The 23,450-nt window shown below is 41.1% G+C and overlaps 1 protein-coding gene across 1 annotated transcript in view; it reads left to right on the top strand.

Moving 5' to 3' along the window:
* Nucleotides 1-22,914: 22,914 nt before the first annotated feature.
* The window catches only part of cdh13 (cadherin 13, H-cadherin (heart)), a 340,521-nt gene continuing 339,985 nt past the window's right edge, over nt 22,915-23,450 (top strand). The window contains exon 1 of the mRNA XM_079346024.1: nt 22,915-23,308. Within this exon, the coding sequence (XP_079202150.1) occupies nt 23,264-23,308 (45 nt within the window). The 5' untranslated portion in view covers nt 22,915-23,263. The remainder of the gene's footprint in view (nt 23,309-23,450) is intronic.

A 23,450-nucleotide genomic window follows, 5' to 3' on the forward strand; every position in this document is an offset into this window, starting at 1 on the left:
ATGTGCATAGTCTGTTTACCTGCTCTTGGTAATGTTAACAAACAAACAAACAGTAAGGTCCTCTACCTGCTCTTTATAAAGTTTCTCAAGATAACACCTGTTTTAAATTGATGCTATACAAATAAAGATAAAGATTGAATTAGTCAACATCGCATCATGTAAAATTAATATTGATTTTTCATAAATGTACTCGTCTCTTGGGATGTTTTAAATTCATGCCCATGTTGGGAATAAGCACTCAGCAGAGATCTATGAGAACTCGGACCAAAAGCATGTAATTTAAAAAGTGTAACTTTTAAAGTTATTCTGATATTCTATAACATATATCAACAATTATCAAGTACAAAAACAAAAAAAAATAACAACCAAACAGACATGAAACATAACTGACATTAATAGACGTTGAATTTGATAATGCAGACAACATGATTCTGTTTCACATTCACAACCTCGACTGTCTTTGATTAATCCCAGAATATTCAGTCACATCTATTAAGTATGTTCTATTCAACACATATGCATCAAGCGTCTCTGATATCTAGTTCTGGGAAGTCGGAATTTATGTTAAGATTGCAAGTGTATACTGAGTCTGATATGAAGTCAAAATGATCAGCTTGATTTAACCTAAAGCATCCTAAAGCATGTATATGTTGTGACACTAAAGCTTCCCATGAGAGCACTGGACTGTTTTCTTAATCCTGCTTGTGACGGTTAAGTGGGCCTGTACCTGTGAAATACAATCAAAGTCCAGACCAGTTTGAAGGATTTATAAAACAAAAACAAAGTCACAAAATACGACAACAAAATTAGGTCACGACGGCAGCAATGGTTAACAGAATAGTCGAAACAACTTGACCTCGTTTTCTGCCTCCCAACTGAACAAGTAAAGTCGGGTAAAAATGCACATAAATGGAAATGAAATCAAACGCATATAATAAGCGAAACACAACAAATCAACAGTGGTTAAACATACATTAAGCCCCATACTGCTCATGCCAGATTTCTGAGCACACACACACACAGGGGTGTGTTTGATTCACTCGCTCAGACTCTGCCCGTCAGAGAGGTCATTTAGTATCAGCGGGTGCTTATGGAAGAGAGGCAGGCAGGTAAGATTCATTTCATTCAGCGACCTTCTCTTCCTCTTCACCAATTTAAAGTAGCTTGTGGGATTTATTTGTTTTGTTTGACAAGGTTCTTTCATGAATGCTTTGCCTATTATTAAGGCATGTGTTGTTTGTTCTCTACAGCAGCTGGTGAACTGATGTGTAGGAGGAAGAGCTTTTTCTTTGAAGGGAGGCTTACTATAACCGAGGAGAGTGCCAGATGTTGTGTATCAGTACGAAACAGTTCTTTAAATTCAACGTTAGAAACAGTTGAAAGATCCTGCCTTGCTTTGCCTTTATGTTGTAAAAAAACAGCTCCAACCTTATTATCAGTGTCATTCACTCATTTTAACATCATTATCACTAAGACTGGCACCTACTGTGATTTTTTATTGTTCAAATTTCCCACTCTCGCATGATTTGCATTTGGTACAGCAGGATACCGTTCCTAATGCAGCCCAATATTTCTTTGTTTTTGTTCTCTTCTGCCTGATAACTGCACCATGGGAGTCGTATTACATCAGCAATTAGGACCATTGATTGTTCCACGCCGTCACTTTGAATGACAATCCAGCGAGTAAAGGAGCAGCCTTCTCTCCACAGACTCGTCTTTCTTCACAGGTGTGGCGTTGTGTTCAGATTAAAGTTTCGCCTCACGTAAGGTCATTGCGAACTTTGCGAGAGTGAGAAGCTTCCTGGAAACTGCAGAGATATTGATCCGCTCCATTTTGGGAAGCACTGCTTGCCATCAGCTCTTACTCTGCTTTGACTTGTCTGTAAAAGGAAACGTCTGGTGTCTAATAGGCCTCTTATTAGAAAAAGAAAAGAAAATTACAACATGAGTCATGAAATACACAACCACACATTGGCTTTTAAAGTTTCTCTCAACCCTTTGACTCCACTTTAAACTTTTCAGATGCACACACAGAATTTCTTCCACGTCTTACTTACAAATAGAAGATGACAACGCAACACATGGAGACTGATTAAGGAATCATTCCCAGGAGGATCAAATAAAAGCCAATAACAAAGATGTTTTTCTTTGCCTTTATTAGACGCCTTCCATGAGTTAAAGACAGGAGGAAACAAGCAGGAAGAGAGAAGACATTACTCTCACAAATCAAATGTGTGCAGAAACAAAGCACAGACTTTGATGTGACAGGGAACACGTTTGAACTGCAAGGCCACGACGACGACCCCATGTCTAATCTAAAGGCCCAGCCCTCCTGCAGCGGTGTTCTGGCTGATTAGACCTCAGATTGAATTTAGACAGAGCTGGGAAGCACAAGGGAGACCAAAATACATCTAAAGCCCAATACACACGGGAGTCATGTCACCCGGGGGACCTCTGATCATTTTTAATCTTATGCAAATCAACCATATCTTTAATTTGTAGTATTGTTCAAATTCCAGGGTAAGTTACTTTCTGTATTTCAGATGATAGTAACCCAGTCTGAAATGGTACCTCAGTATTGTAAACAAAGGTTTTGACATGTAAAGAGAATTTACAGGGCTTTTTCTCCAACTTATTGTTTGCTCACAAACTACTTTAAATTGCTTGACTTGCTTCCTGTCAGTTCTGCACACCAAACAGATACGCCTCCTCTTTTGATACGCAGTTTTCCCCCCGCCCCGCCTCCTGCTGCTGCTCTTCACATGTGCCTGATCTCACGTCAGTACTATTCTATAAAGTCGCACAAGTAACCCAACTCTCATTTTAGAATGTGTCATTCAATGTTCACCGATCACAAAAGGAGATCTGTGTGTGGATGCGGATTGTTGTTGATGCATTTCACATTGCTCTAAAAATAAGAGAGTGAAGAATATAAACAGCGGCAACAAGCAGCTGCAGAAAATGATTAAAATGACGGCCTATGAAGGTTCACATTAAACGTAAGACGTCTCATCTCTCTCGCAATGCATTAACAGGATGGACATGACGGTGGAATTCTTTCTGTCTCTCTTTGATCACCTGCAGATGCATCTGCACCTCCTGCTGTCAGACGCTGTTTCAAAGTGTATGCTGCAGGGAGATCATTCACAAGTTTACTCATCATGTATGGGGAACTAATAGAGTTTTCAAAAAAAGGAGAATATAAGAATGGGCCCAGGTGTCGTTTATAAGATACACTGGTTAACCGTTCGTGTACGTTAATGTATTGTCACCTGAAAAATGTGAGGTGCATTGCATTGTTTTGTTTTGTTCTGAAGAATTAAACAGTAGAGCAGTGCTTTTCATTATTGTTGCTTTCATGCAGCACCTTGACATTTTCAGTCAGAAATGTCAGTAAATTACCAACTTCGCTCATCTAGTGAGAACAACAAACAACAAACAATCAATGCATTAAATCATTGTGTTTCCTGGTTCATGCCACAGTTTGTTTACACTTATATGGGTCCATCTGACAAGCAGGAAGTGACCTATAAGGCTACTCTCACCTTCACTCAAAAAGTCCTATTCTAAACCTCAAGGACATTGAGGTACAGCCAATCAGGCAAACCGCTGTGACTCTACCCGCCCACACTCAGACGAGAAGAAAAACGAGGAGAAGGCGAGCAGTTTTAAGTTTTGAGAGCAGGAAAGCAATGAGCTCTAGGAACACGATGGCTGAATGGTAAACCCTCCACTCACAGGCTGAAGGACTTTGAGGTGCATTATCAGTAAGTGTGTAAGTGCTTCATGATGACCCACTGCGACGTGGTTAAGTGCATGAGGGCTCTGATGTGAACTTTTCACACGTCCAGCACCTCACCAAGTGTTGACAAATGGTCGTCTGTTGAAGCATTACTGAATAAAGTAAGAACCAAAAAATGATAAAACGACATTTCATCGAAGCAAACATGGACATGATGGGATCGATTGTTGCGAGAGCGCAGGGATCTCGGCTAAGCAGTTGGCGTTTTTAAGGAATTATTTTAATATCCTAGTTTGTTGCTCTTATGTACTACTTGACCTTGAAACCTCTACTCTGCCTCACTTTGATTGCTTGGTCTGGGCCGAGTGTGAATCTCGTCAGGAGGACCAATAACTGCCTTTCATAAAGATATCGCTGCTGCCTTGAACTCGAACATCACTATTGGTTATCAGGAGCGGTTAAAGAAATACACAGTTTATTCAGCTTTTATACCTTTAAAGTTATTGAGTTATTACAGTTTTGAAGTCATTCCCCTCTATGGTCAGATCATAGGCTGTTAATACTGGAAAGGCCTCCTTCGCAGCCGTTTCCTGGAGGGGGCTCTCCTTGGGTCTCTCACACCCTAGTGGGTCCTAACCACTTTAAAGCGGAGTGTCCCTCCCCAGTCTTCTATCCCTTTGGTCCGTCGTGGTCCAACAAGAGAAAAATATAAGATCTAAAAGGAAAAGGGTTTTTGTTGGAAAGTCCTGACAATGGAAGGTTTCCTTTTATTTTATTATAACACAATTGATGAAATACAGAGCTTACAAAATAATACAAATCCTACAAAAGAGTGCTATTCTCACAGTGAGTGACTAGAGCTCAATAAAAGAGAATATAAGTCAATTGATCACAGGTGCAGAACAAGTGTAGATCAAAAGTCAATTCCCAAAAAGGAAGACCGAACCAGAGAGAAGCTTGTGCTTCCCTCCTATATACTATGGTTGACTCTCAACCTCTACGTCATGACAGTTTCAGTTTACATTTTGGGTTACGTCAAAAAAGAATGTAGCAAAAACAAGACATATATGGTTATCTGTGTGTTTCTCATGCAGCTGCAGGACACTCCCTTATCTCTAACAGGGCACTTCTACATACCCCACTATGTGAGCAGTCCATTACCCCCAATAAGATTTACAGCCTGCACTTCCACAAGCGGTTTTATGACCACCAACTATTCCAACACATAATAATATGCCACTCCTTACAATGTTATAAGTACATATTATGCATGTAATACATATAAACTTTTTATGATAAGGTTTACGAAAGTTAAAATAAGACTTTTGTGATTAGCTAAATTCAGCCTGAACTCAGCTTGAGTGGAAATTCTCCTGTGAGGGGGAAAAAGTGTCAGCCGAGCTTTCAGCTGTTGACGATGAGCAGTCTCCCTTGCTTCAGACCGGTGTGGTGAGATGAATCATCTGGGATCTTTCAACACGATAGATACATTTTAGTTTCAGTATGTTTGAAGAACTGTTTGTGTGGTTTTAAATCTGGTTTTTAATCTGACTTTTGAGAGTCTAAATACATAAACACTGTAATGACAGAAATACACACTGTTCTATTATTTAATGGCACATTTTATTCATGGGCACCCTGTGATTTCATGATTTGAATACCATCTCAACGCTCCAGGACTCCAGGACCCCGTGAATAGTTTGGTCTCTTAAGGCCTAAAGAGCATGAGTTCATAAAGTGTCTGTTTTAAAAATACCAGGACTGCTGTGAAGTTTCCGGAGGATTTTCTAAGAGCTGATTCAAAATTTAAATGACTGTCAGACGGGCTCTCATTTTCCCTTTGATGTAGCTGATAATACATTTCTACTGGCTGAACTGGAAAGCACAGTCCCAAAGTGTTCTCCTTCATTGTTCAGTCATTACCTTTAAAGATGTACTTTTACAATCAAGAATTCCACAATTTTAAATTTTAAACTCACATTTTTGTCACACAGACTATACTTCTACAGAAAGAGTTGCTATATTGTGGCAAAACGCAAATAAGTCCTTTTTTTTGGGGGAACAATACAATAAGAATTAAAAAAAACATGAAGAATAAAGAGAAACTGAGTGAGAGATTTAAGTCATATTGTGTCCATCATTTGTGTAGGTACCATTGACTGTATGTTAGTATGAACATGGTCTTCCTTCATTGTATTCAAATGTTGTTGATGTCTCTTCCCCAGTAGTAGAATAAACTACACTAAACCATGAGAGAGGCTGATCCCTTTATCAGCCTACTGTAGCGCCACGTCTACATGAAAACGACCACGGTTTTTAAAAAGTTCTTCCTTCAGATTCAATGACAAATACTCCCGTCACTCCTGTCATCTCATTGGTTCTACTGTTGCCAGGTAGAATATATATATATATATATATATATATATATATATATATATATATATATATATATATATATATATATATATATATATATATATATATTTATTTAAAGTGTACTGATAAGAGTTCAGATAAAAGAAGGAATAAAATACCAGAAGTCAAGAAACAGGACGCTTCACTGGCGAAGAAACAAAGACAAAAACTATACATTTACAATTGATAATCCGATAATCTTAAAGACGCCCTGATCATCATAAAACAATTTTATAAAATAATCCTGCCATGTGCGATGTGTTCAGACTGCTCTCGTCTGCTCGGAAGAACATCGGGACCGCTCCAATCTCAAATTTCTCATCGTGTGTGGTGTCTCCCGAGAGGAAAACGACAATGAGTCTGTAGCCAATCAGAAAGCAAGGTGACGTAGTGGCGAGGAAACACAGAGAGAATCCAAAAATCAAAACACGTTTCATCTCAAGAGGCTTTCCCTCGATTCTTGTCTGATCGGGGGATGTTCGCGAGTGAAATCTGTTCGTGTGTGGTGTGTTGATGTTGCCATGTGGTTGCACACCACACACTGTACGACCAACACTGTGAAACCTCAGATTATTTATCGCCATGTGTGCGGTCTCTAAGGTTTGTGAAATCGGCAAACCTGGTGTGAACCAGCCTTTACTCTGTGTCTCGTTTCAGGACTGACCCTTCCTGCCCCTCCCTCCAGTGTCTCCTGCACAGTTGATGACTTGATGTGTCTCACCTGTGTCCTGTTGTCTCCACCTCCCTTCAGTATATAGGGTACATTCCAGTTCCCTTATTTGCAGTCTCCTCGGTCCTCGCTCCTCAGCCGAACCAGAGGTAGTTCCAGACCCGCCATGTTGAGGATCGTCCCAAGGCTCTTATAGCGAACGAGGGGGAGACGATCGAGGAGACACGAGAGCCGACTTCACGGAAGTCTTTTTACTGACAGACACGCCCCCCATATCATATATCACTCATTGATTGGACGCTGCAGAAGATCAGACTTCAGTAAAACTTCTCACAGCGGAGTTTAATACCGGAGAAAAGACGGAGTGTCGGACATTTTAAGAGATTATAAACATCTGTTCGTACAGAGTCGGTCTGTGATGAGCTGGGATTAAAAAGAGTCTGACGGGAAGATTAACAACCAAAGATGAAGCTCCAATAACTTCTTTAATGTCAGTACATCCTTCATGGTCTGTTCATCATCCCTCAGACTGTTTGAATGTGTGATGATGATGAGGATGACAGTTTGATGAAGACGGAGTCTGTCAGTCATTCACACTTATTCACTTATTCTTGTGAGCTTCGTTCCACCTCTGACTTCCTCCTTTGCCTGTTTCTGGATCAGCGTGTACCGAACCTGTTTCTGAATAAATGGACTTACCTTCTGCTCCAGTGTATTAAGAGTTGTGTAATTGGGTTCTTATTTCATGGCTCAGTGTGACACAGGTGGTTTTTTTTTTGATGCCTGAACAATTGATGCACTAGATCTCTTCAGTCAGAAAGAAGAAGATCATGTGTGAACATACACGAGGTCACAGACCACTATGGCTGTTCACATTGCTCTGTAGCAGGAGGGCATGGGTCAACATGAAAGAGAAGTGAGTCTGCTCCTCCCATGCCACACAATCAGGCCGACGTACGCAGTACACACTTCACACCTGCTGCAAAAGACTGTAGGGTTTGTTTTCTAAGCTGCTCACTGCTGTGTTTGTGTGAATACACTGTGACTGTGACTGGATGACTGGACACAATGGAAATACATTTCACTTTGACTGCTGCACAGAGTGCTTATTCAGATGCTTAAAAATGAAACAAACACACGACTTGTGCACCAACAACAAGGACGCTCAGTGAGGATCTCCCTCATGTGTTCTTTTTATGCTCTGATGTTATGAATGTTTTAAATAGTATGAATGGCGCTCTACAGGAACAGACCCGGGCTCTGTTAATGGGACCTCCAGTTATTTACAACGAGATCATTTGGCTGTTCAAATATGCAGCTTATAGCAGGAGACTATCCCTGTCAGATGGGAGGGGGGGGGGGGGGGGGGGCAGGGGGTCTCCTGAGGCAAAACATCAGGGGCCTGTGCTTCACACCTAACTCGCTCCAGAGCAGGTTATGTTCCATAAATCTGTGAAAATCTCCACCCACTGATCAATCGGATCTTTTGATCGTGGAGCTCAAGGAGCTGATCGACACTACATTATGGTCTTTAAAGTTAATGATCATTTTTTTTACTGATATCCTTCAACAGAGACTGAAAAAGCACCTGAGCATTTTGGTTTGCACAATTACATAGAGCTTCTTCTGACTTTGAACGTTATCTTCATTTATTTATTATTGATGTTTAGTGTCTCAGTGCTGCTCTGTTTGTGATGGTCAGAGCTGCAGCTGAAATATAACTTATAACTGTTTTACTCGAAACATGAGAACATTCAGTTCAGAGAAAAAACAGGAGTTATTATAATCAGTTCTAAGATGAAGTAACGACTGGAAAAATATAATTTGCATGTTAATATTCCTGATTTTTCTTTTATCTGTCAGTTGTCCTTCTTGAATATGTTGCTCAAGCTGTGTAACTTTAGTCTTTGGGAGCATGTTTGTGTCTTTATATTCTTTTATCATATCAAATTGACCTAACTCCGCCCCTTTAATGTGAACATGCTCTCTGAAACTCTGGGTTTACCTTCAAGGTTGATTATCAGCTTCACATGACTGTTTATCATGGTCTCGTATGTTATGGTTATTGAAGTGAGATAACCCAAAGAGACCCTGGGTGTGTTGAAGGCACTTCGTAGTACAGGACCCTGGTTAAAAAAAAAAAAAAACGACACGGGAGTAGTGGGTGAAGCAATGAAGTCCACTTTATGGCGCTGTAATGTTTTGCCTTCATACAGTATCAATGCTCTGCTCAGTTCAACAGAATGAACGTATGAACAAAAGAGAGGAAAAGAAGACACTTAAGAACAGGAAACATAATGGAGCTGTTTAACAACGTAGCTGTCGACAGTTTATTCATTGACTCCTGTCACAGGAAATTAACATCAGCACCCTGACTCGAGGTGAATTCCTGCTGTGCTCCCCCACAATCTAATCACCCAAACATGCTTTGATTTATCTCGCCTATTTGTAGCACTTTATGGATATGAAACTAATTTATTCTGGTCTATAACAATAGTTTATCGCTGAGAGGTGAGCCTTGTTAGCTCGTTAGCACCAGCTACTCCGGCTCCTCAGGCCAGCTCAGATCCATGGTTGTAAATATCTTCAGTGGAGTGCAAGAGGTGGTTTTATTCTGGGATATAGTGTGAGCAATATCAAAACTAAAGGTTTGAAGTGAACATGATGTTCTCACGGCTTGTAGAAAGAGTACAAGCCATGGATACCCCTTTCCTTTCTTGCACACTCGAAAAATGTTCACAACAGGTGGGTTCAACCTTGTGTAAGAGTATATTGTATTTTTTCCCAAGTATTCTGTTTGGGTAAGAAATAACCTTTATCATGCTGTGAAAATGTTTCCCTTTTTCTTTGTGAGGAAAAGTGAAAACCACCCAGCACTTCTCTAAACACACCTGCACCATCAAGTTCAAGCAGGAAATCTGTCTCATCTCTTCTGAGATTATTCACCGTTCATTCACAGCTCTCTCTCTCTGTCCTCTCTCTTACTGATTCTGTGATACACTGAGAAGCATTAACTCTCAAAGTATTAAACCAATCAGATTTCAGCACAACCTCCATCAGCCAGTCACTGTGGTCTTGTCAAACAATCTGTTTTCCTTTCCGCCGCTATCACTCATACATTTTTAGCTTAAATCTTGGCCACCCACCTCCACCCAGTCACATATCAAGACAGCATGATGAAGTTGCCAGATATATTGCAAAATGTTTTCCAAACTTTGATAAAAAGTTATACTAAAATGAAGTCTCTCGTCATTTAAATGTTCATTTAACTTTTATTAGTAAAGGGAGCATGAACAATATTAAACATACATGTTGCCATTTGATGTACTGCACCAGAGTTAGCTTGGAGCTAGTTTACATTTGCAGTCCCTTGGCAAATGTTTGTGTCAGATATGTGAGTTTATTGAAAGTGCTATCTGCAGTGTAAGCAATGATAAAGCTCAGAGGAGCGGGAACTCAGAACCACTGAGGGTCTCTGTTCTAAATGCATCCTGGTCACTATGCTAAGTTATTGTTTTTCATCATGATGTTATGATAACATATTAATCAAAGATGATTGATTATAAGTACAACTTGTTACATGTAGCTTAACTAAAACAAAGTTTGGCTTTGTAATGATTCAGTATAATGTTGCATTCTCCTTCGATAACCTGCATGGTTGTTGAGAAATTGAAAATGGACAAGCCAGGGCTGGACTGAGACAAAAAGTCTTTCCTGGAATTTTTTGCCCAGACCAAAGTTTGTTTGGTCCAAAAAGAGTTTGGTTCTTTGATTGACTGAGAGCACAGGGTTCACCTAGGAGGGGTGGGCCCATGCACGCGTTTTGAGTAGGGGGCGCTGCCAACTGAATCTAAATTGTCACGTTATTGTGTGTTAAGTAAACGGCAAAAGATCTCAACAGCCACATAGGTCTTTGCTATACAGGCTATAACAACAATACTTGTGACCACTCACTGAGCTAATCGCTAATAGGCGCGCACGCACACACAAACACATTTTACATCCGTTAACTGGTCTTCTGCCGACTAAACAAAGATTAACTGCACAGCAGCAGTGGAATAAACCCGTGTCTTAACTGGATATACACAGCACTGAATGTGTCCCTAATAAAGTGTCTGACGGACGGTATCAGCGGTCTGACAACCCGACCCGAGCCCTACAGAACCTGACTTCAGACTCAGACCACGTATTTAAATACATATTTTAGGCTTATGTCGGGCCAGGCTTCAGGCTTTATTATTTATTGATTCTGGCTGCTCTAAAGTTTATGCTACTTTCTGAAGAACTGACTGAAGTCAAAGTGACAAACCTCCCTCATCCCTCCTGAGCTGTCAATAAGGAAGTGAACAGTGTCAAACCCAAACATATCAGGCTCTGCAGCTCTGTTCGTTAAAATCAATGTATGTACTGTATTTAAGATGAGTTCAGTTTGTGTAAAGGGCCAAGGCAAAACCAAACATCACGTTGAAAGAAAAGCCAAACAACAAAAGACATATAAGTATTGTACCTGGACTGTTCAGATTTGTTTCAGTTCATCCTAAGACGGGCCCTCTTGTGACATTTCCAGTCAACCAAATCCTCGGTGCATCTGGACAGCCGCCGGCGCTTTCTGCACCTGCAGTGCTTTCTGCACCTTCCTCTGTTAGGAACATTCACAAATATTAATACGGGATGTTTTTGTGGCCCATATTTTTGCTCCACAGTTCAGGTTTACTGGCTGGGAGCTCCTACTGTCTCTGGCTCCATCCAGCCTGATCTGCTTTGATGCTCTTTTTTTCACTCACCCTCAGCAGCCTCCCCCCATACTGTACAACTCCATGATGGTGACATGCGTGGCCAGCTTGATGTTAAGAGCTACACACAGCATTCACCCAGGTACTCCTGGAGGGTGGGATTCAGGGTCCAGTGTTCACATCGGTGCAGGAGAACAGACTCCACAGGTGCAGAGAAGCAGCTGAGGCTGTGTGCGTTGGGGCATTTCCACACCATAGCTTTACGCTTCAGAGCCTTTTAAGCCAGAACTCTCCTCACTCTCATATCCTGCTCAGACAAACTAAGCCATAGTACAAGGTAGTGAAGTCACTGACCTCTCAGTTCAGTTATTTTGCCTCTTGAGGTGGAAGGTCCTGGAGGGTGTTGTAGGTGATCAGTTTTCCAGGTATTAAACCTGAGACCTATCGGCCCACTCTCTCAACTCCAGTAAGAATCACCTGCACTTGTTCCAGCAGTCTGATGTTGTCTGGGTAGTCCTGGTCTGTTCAGCCTGCAGGCCTGGATTGACTTCAAGTTATGGTGAGACAAAGTTGCTGCTCTCTTCCAGTGATGGCTTGTCTGAGCTAATAGTGCAGCACTATAATTAAGAGGAAGGAGGCCCTTTTGCAACACCCTTCCCTGGATGTTGTACTACTGGCTGATGCCATCCTGTGTCACAGCCCCGGCTCTTGTTCCCCCTGTGGAGGTTCTCTATGGCCTTAAAAAGGTTGGGAGTAACACTCTGACTCTTGAGAAATAAGGCTCTCCTCTTTTTGGTTGAATATCGTACATTTATTCAGCAGAGTTAAATCCTGTCAGATGTGTGGGTTGTATAAAAATAGAGTTTTTTCCACGAGACGTTGCTCTGAAGCCTGACAGGTTCCGAGCTGTTTGTTACAGCACAAGGTCACATTAGCGAATATCTTACACTACATCATTAAACACGAGTGTTTTATTTTCAGTTGTGTTTCTGTATTCCCAGATGTTTTTCAGACGACACGGAGCTCTTTGGTTTGCTGTGTTGCCTCTGGTTCAAAGCTTGTACTTTCAGCTCTTGTTCTCCCCAGGCATAACGAATTGTTTTGTGGCATGCGGATGTCAGGCTCAGTGATCCAGCCATCTTTCTCTCTCAGGAAAACATGGTGTCTGCCTCACTTCACCCCGTCGGTCACATCTTCGGCATGCGAAGAGAAATAGAGTGAGAGAAGAAAAGAGGACATTTTTTGAGGGTGTTACAAAAGGAAGATCGTCATATTCCAGTTTGAGCTACAGGGAAGACAGTGGGTTCCCTGTAATGGCCTCTGCAGACAGAAGAGCGCTCTGGCCTGAGGCTCTGCACTGTGGCTTTCACTTAAAGAGGCGGATTCAGACAGAGAAGGACCCTCTCCTTCATTACAGACAGAAAAGAAGGAGGATGGGGGAAGAAAAGTGGCTGTGTTTGACTTCTCTTTCTGTAAAAGTTAAAGCTCAGCTCTTCGACATGAACGATTATCCACTCTGGTATGGACACTTTCACTCCATCTAGTGGCAATATTTCTCAAGCAAGGTGAGCTCTCATACATTCTCATAAACTAACTGTGTGTGAATGGGTTCATACTGAAACACAAATGAGATATCAGCACCTCCTTAAAAAAACAAAAAAAAACAAACATAATCTGTCTGAAAGTAAAAACATAGCATTATCATAAAAGGCTCAGAAAACCATTTGGTTTACCAACATGAAAGGGTGAGAGATAGAGCTGAGAGAGAGAGAGAGAGAGAGAGAGAGAGAGAGAGAGAGAGAGAGAGAGCAGGTTTTGTGGCTTGAATCAGATAAATGGAGCTAATTGCTTCCACGTGTCCCCTGTGAGTTCATGTTGTTGTTACGCATGGTTAGCTTAATGAATCTGAATAATTGGAAACATGTATACATGGTTACATTGTGCTACAGTTCAAGGTTTCAGGACCACAGAGGATATGGTTCAGAGTATTAATGATGGAAATGAAGAGCATGCGTTTGTTGTTTGCACAAATCTGTTATTGTAAATCCTTGAACAAATACTGCTACAATAGGGGGGATCATTTTGAATATAAAATGGGCAGTTTGAAATAAAGGATGAGGCTCGGGTTTGCAGACTGGGAGGAGGGAAGATGAATGGATGATGTTGGATTGATGAGGGATGAAGGGATGTGGGATATGGTCGATGACCGATGCACTCAGGAGTGAGATGGACTCATATTCGATGAGGTCGGTTGGCGTTGATGGAACCGCCTGAGTTGAGGCTCAGCGTGAGGGAGCCGTCTCTCCGCACTATTTTATGGTTCCCCTGTGGTTCCTGTATTAATGCTGCATTCATGTACTCCTCGAAAGGTCCCCGTTTCTAAGTTTGGAAGTCATTCTGCGGACTTCAATGTGTTAAGGTGCTTCCAGGTCAAAAAGTGGAAAGATTGTAACACCAGCGTGAATGGTTGATGTGGAGGATGTCACTGTTACAAGCAATACAGTTGATGTGCAATACATGAAATAATAAAAAAGTATCTTAACATTAACAGAACATGTAACCTTCATTCAATGACGAATATGTCGGCAAGTATTAAACCAATCATGTTGGCATGTCGGCATGTCGGCAAGCAGGCGCTCATGTACATTTTCATGTCCATTTTTCAGATGTGTCCGACACCACATGAATGCAACGTAAGGAAAGGAGAGAAGAGACGAGAGGGGAACGAGACAGAAAAAGCAGTTCAGTGGGGAGGGATGTGAGAGCAGAGGCAAAGGGGAGAAGAACAGCTATGGTGTGGATAAATACATACAGCAAGGAAATTAGATGTTAACGAGGCGAACCAAGTCTTTATAAAGAAGTAATTTAATGTATTCAGGAAGAATCTGAGCACATTTCAGTTTACTGCATCCAGTCTGAATGTTTAGACACCAATTATATTGAAAGTTATTGGGGTTTTTTTTCCAGCTCTGAACAGTAATTAAGTTCAGGTTTTGATGTGTAAATGGACTATTACTGGATTAGCCTCCACTTTTCTCGCGTGAATCATCACCTCCTGATTTTTCAAAACACAAATCTAATTCACCAAAATATCTGACATAGTAATACACTTGCCATATGTAACGAATTTAAAGAATCAATTCACTGATTTTACCCACCAGTCGAACCCATAACGATACCACTCAAGCTGTGACTTCCCGATGAAGTCTTAATAATTAGGATTATGATGTTGGGAAATGTCAAACAGTGTGACGTGGAAGGTGTTGAAAGGTGGGCATTTTACAGCCATGAGAAGTCTAAAAGGATTTTGATTAAATTGGAGAGTTGACTGCTCTTTTATACAGCAGCACTTTCCACCACATGTTACTTTTCACACCCAGTAGACAGGAGACTCTTCCCATCATACACCACTCAACAGACCAGCACAGCGCTCATTTGTGAGTGAACATTTCTCAGCAGTAGGTCGACATAGGCTGTTTTCTACAAAGTTTAATATTCCTTATTTTGTAAATGTACACTTGTGTATTATTTGCTATTTGCTCTGAAGGAGTTTGGTTTGAAAAATGTCAATCTATCTTCATCCTGTCATTAAAGGAGCAGTATGTAACAGCTTAACATGTAAAGCATCTCCAACATTGATCCTAGTTTGAGCAGCTTTCTGCTGCTGGAGCTTATTAGAAACATGCAGAGGCTTTTTAGCTCGGGTACAATCACTTCTATCTGAAGCAGTTCCACTGCCCGCTTCCATCGCTGCAACACCTGTTGACCTGATAACTGCTCTCATATCTGGCAAACCCAGGGACGTCCAAAACGGCCTTCAAAGCCCCGCCTACCTTCTCTGGTCCAATCAAATCCAGAGCATTCAGGAGCAGAATCTAAAGTTAGAAGGAGGACATACTGGCTGCTGCGTTGTTGTCAGAGAAGCTTCAACACAGCAGGTTTCCTTAATTTTTTTTTTAAAAAAAATTTTTTATATACTTTATTAATCCCACGAGGGGAAATTCGGTTTTCACTCTGTCTAATGAACACACACATAGGCCGAGATACACACTCATGCACAAACAGGGTTCTAGTGACATGCATTAATGGAGAGGTCTCAGAGTGAGGGGGCTGCCCACAGCGAGCGCTCCAGAGCAGTTTTTGGGGTTCGGTGCCTTGCTCAGGGGCACCTCGGCAGTGCTCAGGAAATGGACTGGCACCTCTCCAGCTACCAGACCAGTTTCCGGACTTGGTCCGTGCCGGGACTTGAACCGGCAACCCTCCGGTTCCCAACCCAAGTCCCTACAGACTGAGCTACTGCCGCCCCCTAATGTCTGATCAGAGAGCAAGGTCACTTTATGATTTCATTCAGTATATATGTTACAAATTTGACCTTTATATATACATATACATAAATGTCTGACCACACTAGTTATCAAACTGACCCACAAGTATATCATTCAAAACCCAATTCTGTGGAGAGAAGAGCTACTCCACAGAAAAGAAAAAAAATCTGTTCCAACAGAGCAATTAAGATTCTCCAATTTTTTTGTGTTTGTGAAACAGAATCCTCAACATTTGGAGTAAAAATTGGCAAAGTGATAAAACCGACCTCTCTCTTCGTAAGCCCAACAGACGTTTCAGTCATGTTTTTCTAATTCCACTCAGCCATGGCTTACAAACTGAACATAAAACTCTTTTTCTCTTTTATAAATTCCCCTAATCTACAGTATCTCTGGAGGATTTATAAAAGTCTGTCAAGAAACTGTTTGACATTTTATTCTTCATCCACCCATGTCATTTTAATTGATTTGTTCAGTCTTCTTTCTTTTCGACCGTGTCCGCTGGTTCCTCCACTGCTGAACTTGAGTGCTTTGAACTGGAAGTCACTCGTGCTACTTTCCTGATGCCTTTACTTTCCTGATAAATGAATATGGCAGAAAAATTGTCTAGGAAAAGCAATTCCTCAGGCGTCACAACAATTCCTACCCTCATTTTTCACATTCATTGAGGAAGGAAATGGGAGACTTTGACTGCTATTCCTGCACTGAGAGATACTCTGAGACTCCCGTTTGACTTTGTGTGAGGCTAACCTTTTTTCCCCCCCTGTAGTCAAGATATATATTGGCAGAAATCTGTCATCGCATTATATACACCTTTTTAAATATGTTTGGATGTGTGTGAAAGACAAAGAGATTAAATAAGGAGGGAGCAGACAAAGGGAAGCGTTGCTCTTCCTCTGCAAAGCAGACCCATTTGTCTGCTTCACTCTCGATAAATTGGCCTGTGTGTTGGAGGTTAAGGGTACTTTGCATGAAGATTGAGTGAACTCTTTGACAGTCCTGCCCCCTATAGGAAAAACAGACGAGCTACTTTAATAGACATCTGACCTTTTGGGCCCAGAATGAGAAAAAGTTTGTGAGCTCGTTGATTATTACTCTCTGGTGTCTAAACCTTGACCATCAACCCAGCATGTTCTCATAGCAAGGGCATCAAATATTGTTTCTGTATCTTGGTATCATGGGGTCAAATACAGGAGCACAAAGTCTGCATTTTTCTGGAAGTATGAACTTTAAAGGTCACATGTTAAGCAAAATACACTGAAGCATGTTTCTCTATGTCTCTCTGCAAACCCCCCTAATGATGGAAAAACTCCATCCTCTCCATCTTCTGCCTGCTCCACTTTTAAGAAAATGTGTGCTCAAACAGGTCGTTTGGAGATTTTCCCTTCATGACATCACAAAGGGCAGTAGCCCCTCCCCCAGGTGGGTGACACTCTCACAGCTAGGTGTGTGTTCTGCCCTCTGAGTCTGCCTTCTCACCGTAAACAATAGGACATGGAGCGAGAAAGCCCAAGCCACCCAAGCCCTTCCAGAGAGGGGGCGTGGCCAGCTCATTTACACATTACAGACACAGAAACAGCCTGTTCTGAGCAGGGCTGAAATAGAGGGGGCTTTTTAGGAATGATCAAATACAGGATCAGAGTGGATTTACAACAAGTAACTTCGTAGCCATGTTTTGATAACCCCTCTTATTTAATCTTGGTGAAAATGAGGCTAATATTTGAACTTTAAGCCGCAGGCATTTTAAAGGGATGGCATTAAACTCCCCCAGAAATCTGACTGGGCACCTCATGCCCATTAATCTTAAATTATGACTGGCTCTCTGCCCTGTTAAAGCTGGGACTGAAATTTCAACTGATTGGGCTTTATTGCAACAGGGTGATTGTAGCTTTAGGCCCATTGCAACGTTATTTTCTTTCTTTGTGCTTTATTATATTAAACTGTCACATTGAAGATGCACCTCATTTTGCTGAACTGAAGAATGAAGGTTTTCATGTTTTCCACTCTGTTGCTTTATTTGTCATTGCTGTAAATAATGTCATTAAACTTTTAAACTTTAAAAATGGCTTGCTGCCATTGTCTGTCTGTGATTTTTGCAGGGGGTGTTTCCTGACTGGAGGCTCATCAGCAGCTTCACCTGGGCCTGGTGCCCTCTGCCTAAAAAGATCTGCTGATTTCCCTTGTTCACTCTCTGACAATCTGGCTTGCCCTGGTTTGCTGACTCTCTGACTAAGGCTTTGGTTCTGGATCTGGATCTGGTCTGAAGGTTTATTTTGGAGAATCCATTAACTGACAAAGACTTTTTGGCTCTGTTTAGGACATACACATTCACACATGCCCAACTAGTAACACATTTTTGTGGCTCAGTCACAATCTATGAGCTTGTATTGGCAAATCAAATAACAAAAAAATCTAAGAAAATGAACACTTAGCCATAAATAAACATTATGACAAATAACTATTACAGAAATCAGAAAATGTTCTTTGAAGAAATTTGAGATTTTTGACTAACCATGTCCCATCTGTTCACATGGAGGAGGTGGAGCTTATGGCCTTTACTGCAGCTTGTCAGTAGGGGGAGCTCTGGATGATTTGGCTTTGATTTTGGGCCGTTTTAAAGTAATCTTTTTTCTATGGGCAGAGTATGAAATACAAAATACATAGCTGTTCAAAATGAAGAACTTCTTGGGCACCAGTTGGTCTAGTGGGTAGTTTGCCCCATTTTACAGAGGCTCCTCCTTGAAGTGGCTGCCTAGGTTCTTATCTGACATGTGGCTCCTTTCATGTCAACCCTCTCTCTCCTTCTCCCCATTGCACAACACTTTCCAATCTGAAAAAAGTGCATTAAAAAAAGCCCCAAAAAAGATCTAAAATGAAATGAGGAGCTTATGTCAACATTGGAACTTTCTTAGCTGATGCAAGCCAAAATAAGTGTAGTAGAAAAGATGTTGAAACTAGGCTGTGTTTGAACTTACACAGAGCTGCTGGAATCCAACAGATCTTTAAAGAAACACTTGAATTCTTGTAGAGTTTTGACAGTTTAGTTTCCCTGTATGATCAAGGGGCATGTATTACCCTGACTACTTGATGTAACATTTTAATAGTCTGAACACTGGTAATGTAAGTCCCCATCTGACTGAATGAAACCATTAACACGAAAATAAATAAAATCAATGGAGTGCATGCATGCGGCAAAATAATGTATGCCATCAGGACTTTAATCAGCCACAGGGCTGATTTCAAATGAGCCGTCCTCCACTTTAATAATTATGTGCTGGTTAATTGATTATTTCCTACAGGAAACTCAGAGGTCACAGCCGCCTTCAGAGCAGTGTGTCAGGAACATTTCAGTGTGTTGTTGAAGGATATGAGCAATTAGCTGCCTGTCTTCTTACTTATAGAGCAAAAGGTGGTGATGCTTTAAATTCAACATGACAACAAATACCATTTAAAGGACCAAAAAATCAACGTTTCACTTTGTCTCTAATTAAGACATTTCAGTCAGGAACACTCTCGTCATAGATGACACTTATTTATATATCTGTTTTTACAGTACAGATCAGCTGATGGCCACATGTATTTATCCCTGTCAGCATGTTGTTGATGTTTCAGTCAGGATTGACTTGAAACAGTTGGTCACTGAAGTTTTCAAGAAATGTTATTGAGATATTGATCTGTTTGGCACTATAGCCAATAATGTGTCGCTAAAGAGAGTATTTACAGAAGGTTTAAGTGTTTGTGGTTAAGGATCAAGAAAAGCATGTTCATCATCATGATGCAAACTTTAGTAAAACAGTGTGTTTAATCCATTTTGGCACATCAACATGGACAGACTAGTGGAGGTGGCGGGTAACTAACGATTCAGGGCCCCAGTGGAGGACAGGGCCCCTACTGTGTCAATAATAAATCTGTGTTTTGATTAGATTTGTTTCACTCTCAGTTCTCACAGCAAAGATAAAATACTGTAAGTCAAATATATGAACATAGATTTTAAGGGTGAAGCACAGAAATTGTTGTTTTGCGGAACTTAGAGACTTTTCATGGTTGCAGAAACTGTTGGAAGACTCCCCCTTTTTTATTGATTTTCCCACTGTAGGAACCATTTTGTTTTAGTTCCTAGAACTCTGTTTGAAGGAAACCATTTTTAGCTCCAGAGTAGGTTCTCTCCCAGCACCATGTTGAATACAGACAGAAAAAAAGTCTCCATGGTCCCCTGAGGATACTCTCAACCTAGTGTGTATTCCCTCAACAAAAAGGCCTCATTACTGGCCCTAAAACACTTAGACCTTTCGTCTATAACAGCAATTTTAAAAGTTTATATGATGACACAAAAAGTCCAACTATTTTGATACCTGTTTTAACACCACGCCATCAAAAAATAAGTCCTAGGTCAACAATATTGGGTAATAATTAATTAACAGATAATGCTGTCAAAACCCTGCACACTGTCTAAAAACTCTGTTTCAGCCAAGACTAATGTGTGGTACCAACAAGTTCTGAAGGAAGCAAATTTAGCTCAGTAGTTGAATGTAATGAAGGTGTAGGTATAGCTATATTGACTTATTGCTAGGCTCAGGCTGTGGTGGAGGTGCCTAATATGAGAGCGTTCAGAACCCTCGAGTAATCAATCAATCAATCATTGTTTGTATTGAGCCAATTCACAACAAGTGTCATCTTGAGACGGTTTACAAAAAGAGCACATAAAATGCTGGCAGGATTTCTCCTTTTATTTTCTTTGGGTTCCTGTTGTCCACATTTCGATCCTGCTGACATCCTTCTCTGTGGTTTTCAAGACATTTAATTAAATAAACAGTTCATCTTTTTGGGGGAGCCAAGAAACTGGTGCTTTGGATGGTATTTACAGCAGCTGAAAGCGTTTTGGCTTAGGATAAAAATAAACACAAGTTCATTATAGTGACACAACATGTTACCTTGATTTATCAGCTACGAAAGAGAGTTCAACACAAGGTTATATCATTGTTGGCTTTGTTTTTTTCTTCTTCATAAAATATGCAGACAAAAGGATTATAAGGAGACTTATCTTTTGAAAAGCACTTCACTGATCTGCCAGAGCCTTTAATTTTGGTTTTCAGTTTTTGGCAGATACTCCTGGAACAGATTTTAAATGTGAACTTGGGATGCATTGTTGCTAAAATCTTGATCATTTATCAAATGGTTAATCTGCAAGATATTAAAAGTCAACAATTCTGGTAATCAATTAACCAGTCGAGTTATTTTAAAGCAGAATAAACTTAAACATAAGTGGCTTCAGTTTCTGAAATGTGAACATTTGAGGTTATTTTTTCAGGTGCATTCTGGGAAATTGAGACAGTGGGATATTGGGCTTTATGTTTTCTTGCCATCCATTGGCAAAAACAAGTCCAACTTATCTGCAAAACTGGAGATGTTAACTTGGATAAGGAAGGTTTGTCTTATTCTGGGGAGGAATGGTCAACAATGTTGTCAAAAAGAAAAAGTTTCTGAACATTTGGGTGGTTGGGAGCCAGGACTGCACATTTCATCAATGACTAAGGCTGTGAACATTGTTTTTCATAATTATTTGAATTATTTAAGTTGATCAAAATGAAACTGAGCCCGTTTTATTCAGCTGCAGCTATAGCTTGCTGTAGGAGTTTTAAAGCAGGATTCAACAGACATTTTCTACTCGCTGGCTGTGCGCAAAATCCAAGTAATATCCAACTTCTCCATGAGCATGTTTCAGGTTGATTAGGGTTGTGCACTCATTGTTTGGTTGGAAACCACATATATGGCGCATACAAAAGGGTTTTCTACAGCAAGCTTGATTATTTTCTTCATTGCAAAGGCCCTTTGGGAGCGCCAACAGCTTTGCGGTTATGTTGTGCTGCTGTGGTCATGTCATCCCCCATACTTTCCTATCCTAACATGTCATGTCTAACTACAGCCCCCAATCATCCACAAATTATAATGAGGGTGGAGGGTACAGTACAATAAAAAGGTAAAATTCCCTTCTTTCACTTGCCTGGTTGCAGAAGTACAATCAAAGTTCCCATCAAAAGTTTAAGGATATATATTTTTTATTTATTGATATTTTTTTTTTATCTTTGGCAGTTACTTTAAGATGAAAAGTAGCAGAAGCTTATTGTACGTTTTCTTCCCTCATTCATTACATGGTCAACCCCCTGTTTGATGCTAGCACCGCCCACCTGCATGATGTCACAACAGTGAGAGAGCGCAATATTCACTGTGTGGCATCACAGCGACAGAGGGAAAAAGGCAGGTAAGACAAGTAACTCTGTCCTTTGCAACCTTATGCCCCAACTCCCCTGAATCGCATACTTGTGTGTTTGTTTCACCTGTTGGCAAATCAAATCAGACATTTTTACCCAACCAATACTTTCAAGACTTTTATAAAACAGGGCGCACACATACGCTAAAGTGTTCCCGTTATAGCACTTAGAGAAAGAGAGAGAGAGAGAGAGAGAGAGAGAGAGAGAGAGAGAGAGAGAGAGAGAGAGAGAGAGAGATGCCCTCAGGCTGATAAAGAAAACGCTCCTTCTGACAAACACCCGAACATTCCCCAAACAAATAAACAATTAATTACGGAAGATGAAGGATGAGAGCGCGCTGATAATAACAAATGAAGAATGGTTGTGATGGTGTAAGAATATTAAAGTGAGGAGTGTAGTCTAGCGTCTACACAGCATACTTCTTTATGCAGCCTCGTAAATAGTTTTATTATAATGTTAAACACAAATCTGAAATGTTTCATTAAGTGAAGTTTCTTTCTCTCCGGCTGCCCCGCAGGCACCGGCGCCGCTGCGCGCGTTCAGACATGATGCGTTAAATAGAGGCATCCCGTGAGCCCTCACACCTCCATCGAATAAACGACGAGAAATCCCGTAAATCAGATTTAATATGCAGGCTGATTTAATGTCTATAAAGCTGTCTGATGAGAAACATATGATGTGTGTAACGCCGAGGATGGATGTTGGAAAACCTGCTGCTTCACCCGAAACTCCGCCTAATAATCTGGTGTTGAAATTTGGCAATTAAAAAGAGTGACGCTGACTTTGAATTACACGACCCCACTCCTCCTCCTCTTCCTCGCCCCAATACCACCAGCACTCCCCTCTCCCTCCGTCTCACCTCCTCCCACCCACCATCCTCCTCATAAATCTATTGGTTGTGGTCTCCGCTCCACCATCCAATGCTTTGCTGATCAGACTGCAGTTGTATTTCGGGGAAGTTGGCAGCCGGCGGCTCACGGCGAAAGGCTTTCCTCTCTCTCTCCTCTCTCTCCGGCGCTTGGACAGTGGAATTATGAGCAGAGCTGAATCAGACTCTATCACCCTGTTTTGAATCTGTTTCACATCGAGCATATAGGCTAATTAACCCGACCATGGAGATTGGAGTGCGCATCTTCTTGGCTTTCCTCGTCCCTCAGGTAAGACGGGGAGATGTGCGTGAAAGAGTGCGTGTGTGTGAAATGGATTTGGGGACAATTTCCCTGAGACGCAGGGTGATCCGACTCTTTGTTTTTTTTCTCCGGGGTTCTGGTCTGCTCTCGGTGTGAGGGTACTTTTTAT

Source organism: Symphodus melops (genome assembly GCF_947650265.1).
Source record: "Symphodus melops genome assembly, chromosome: 6".
Taxonomy (NCBI): domain Eukaryota; kingdom Metazoa; phylum Chordata; class Actinopteri; order Labriformes; family Labridae; genus Symphodus; species Symphodus melops.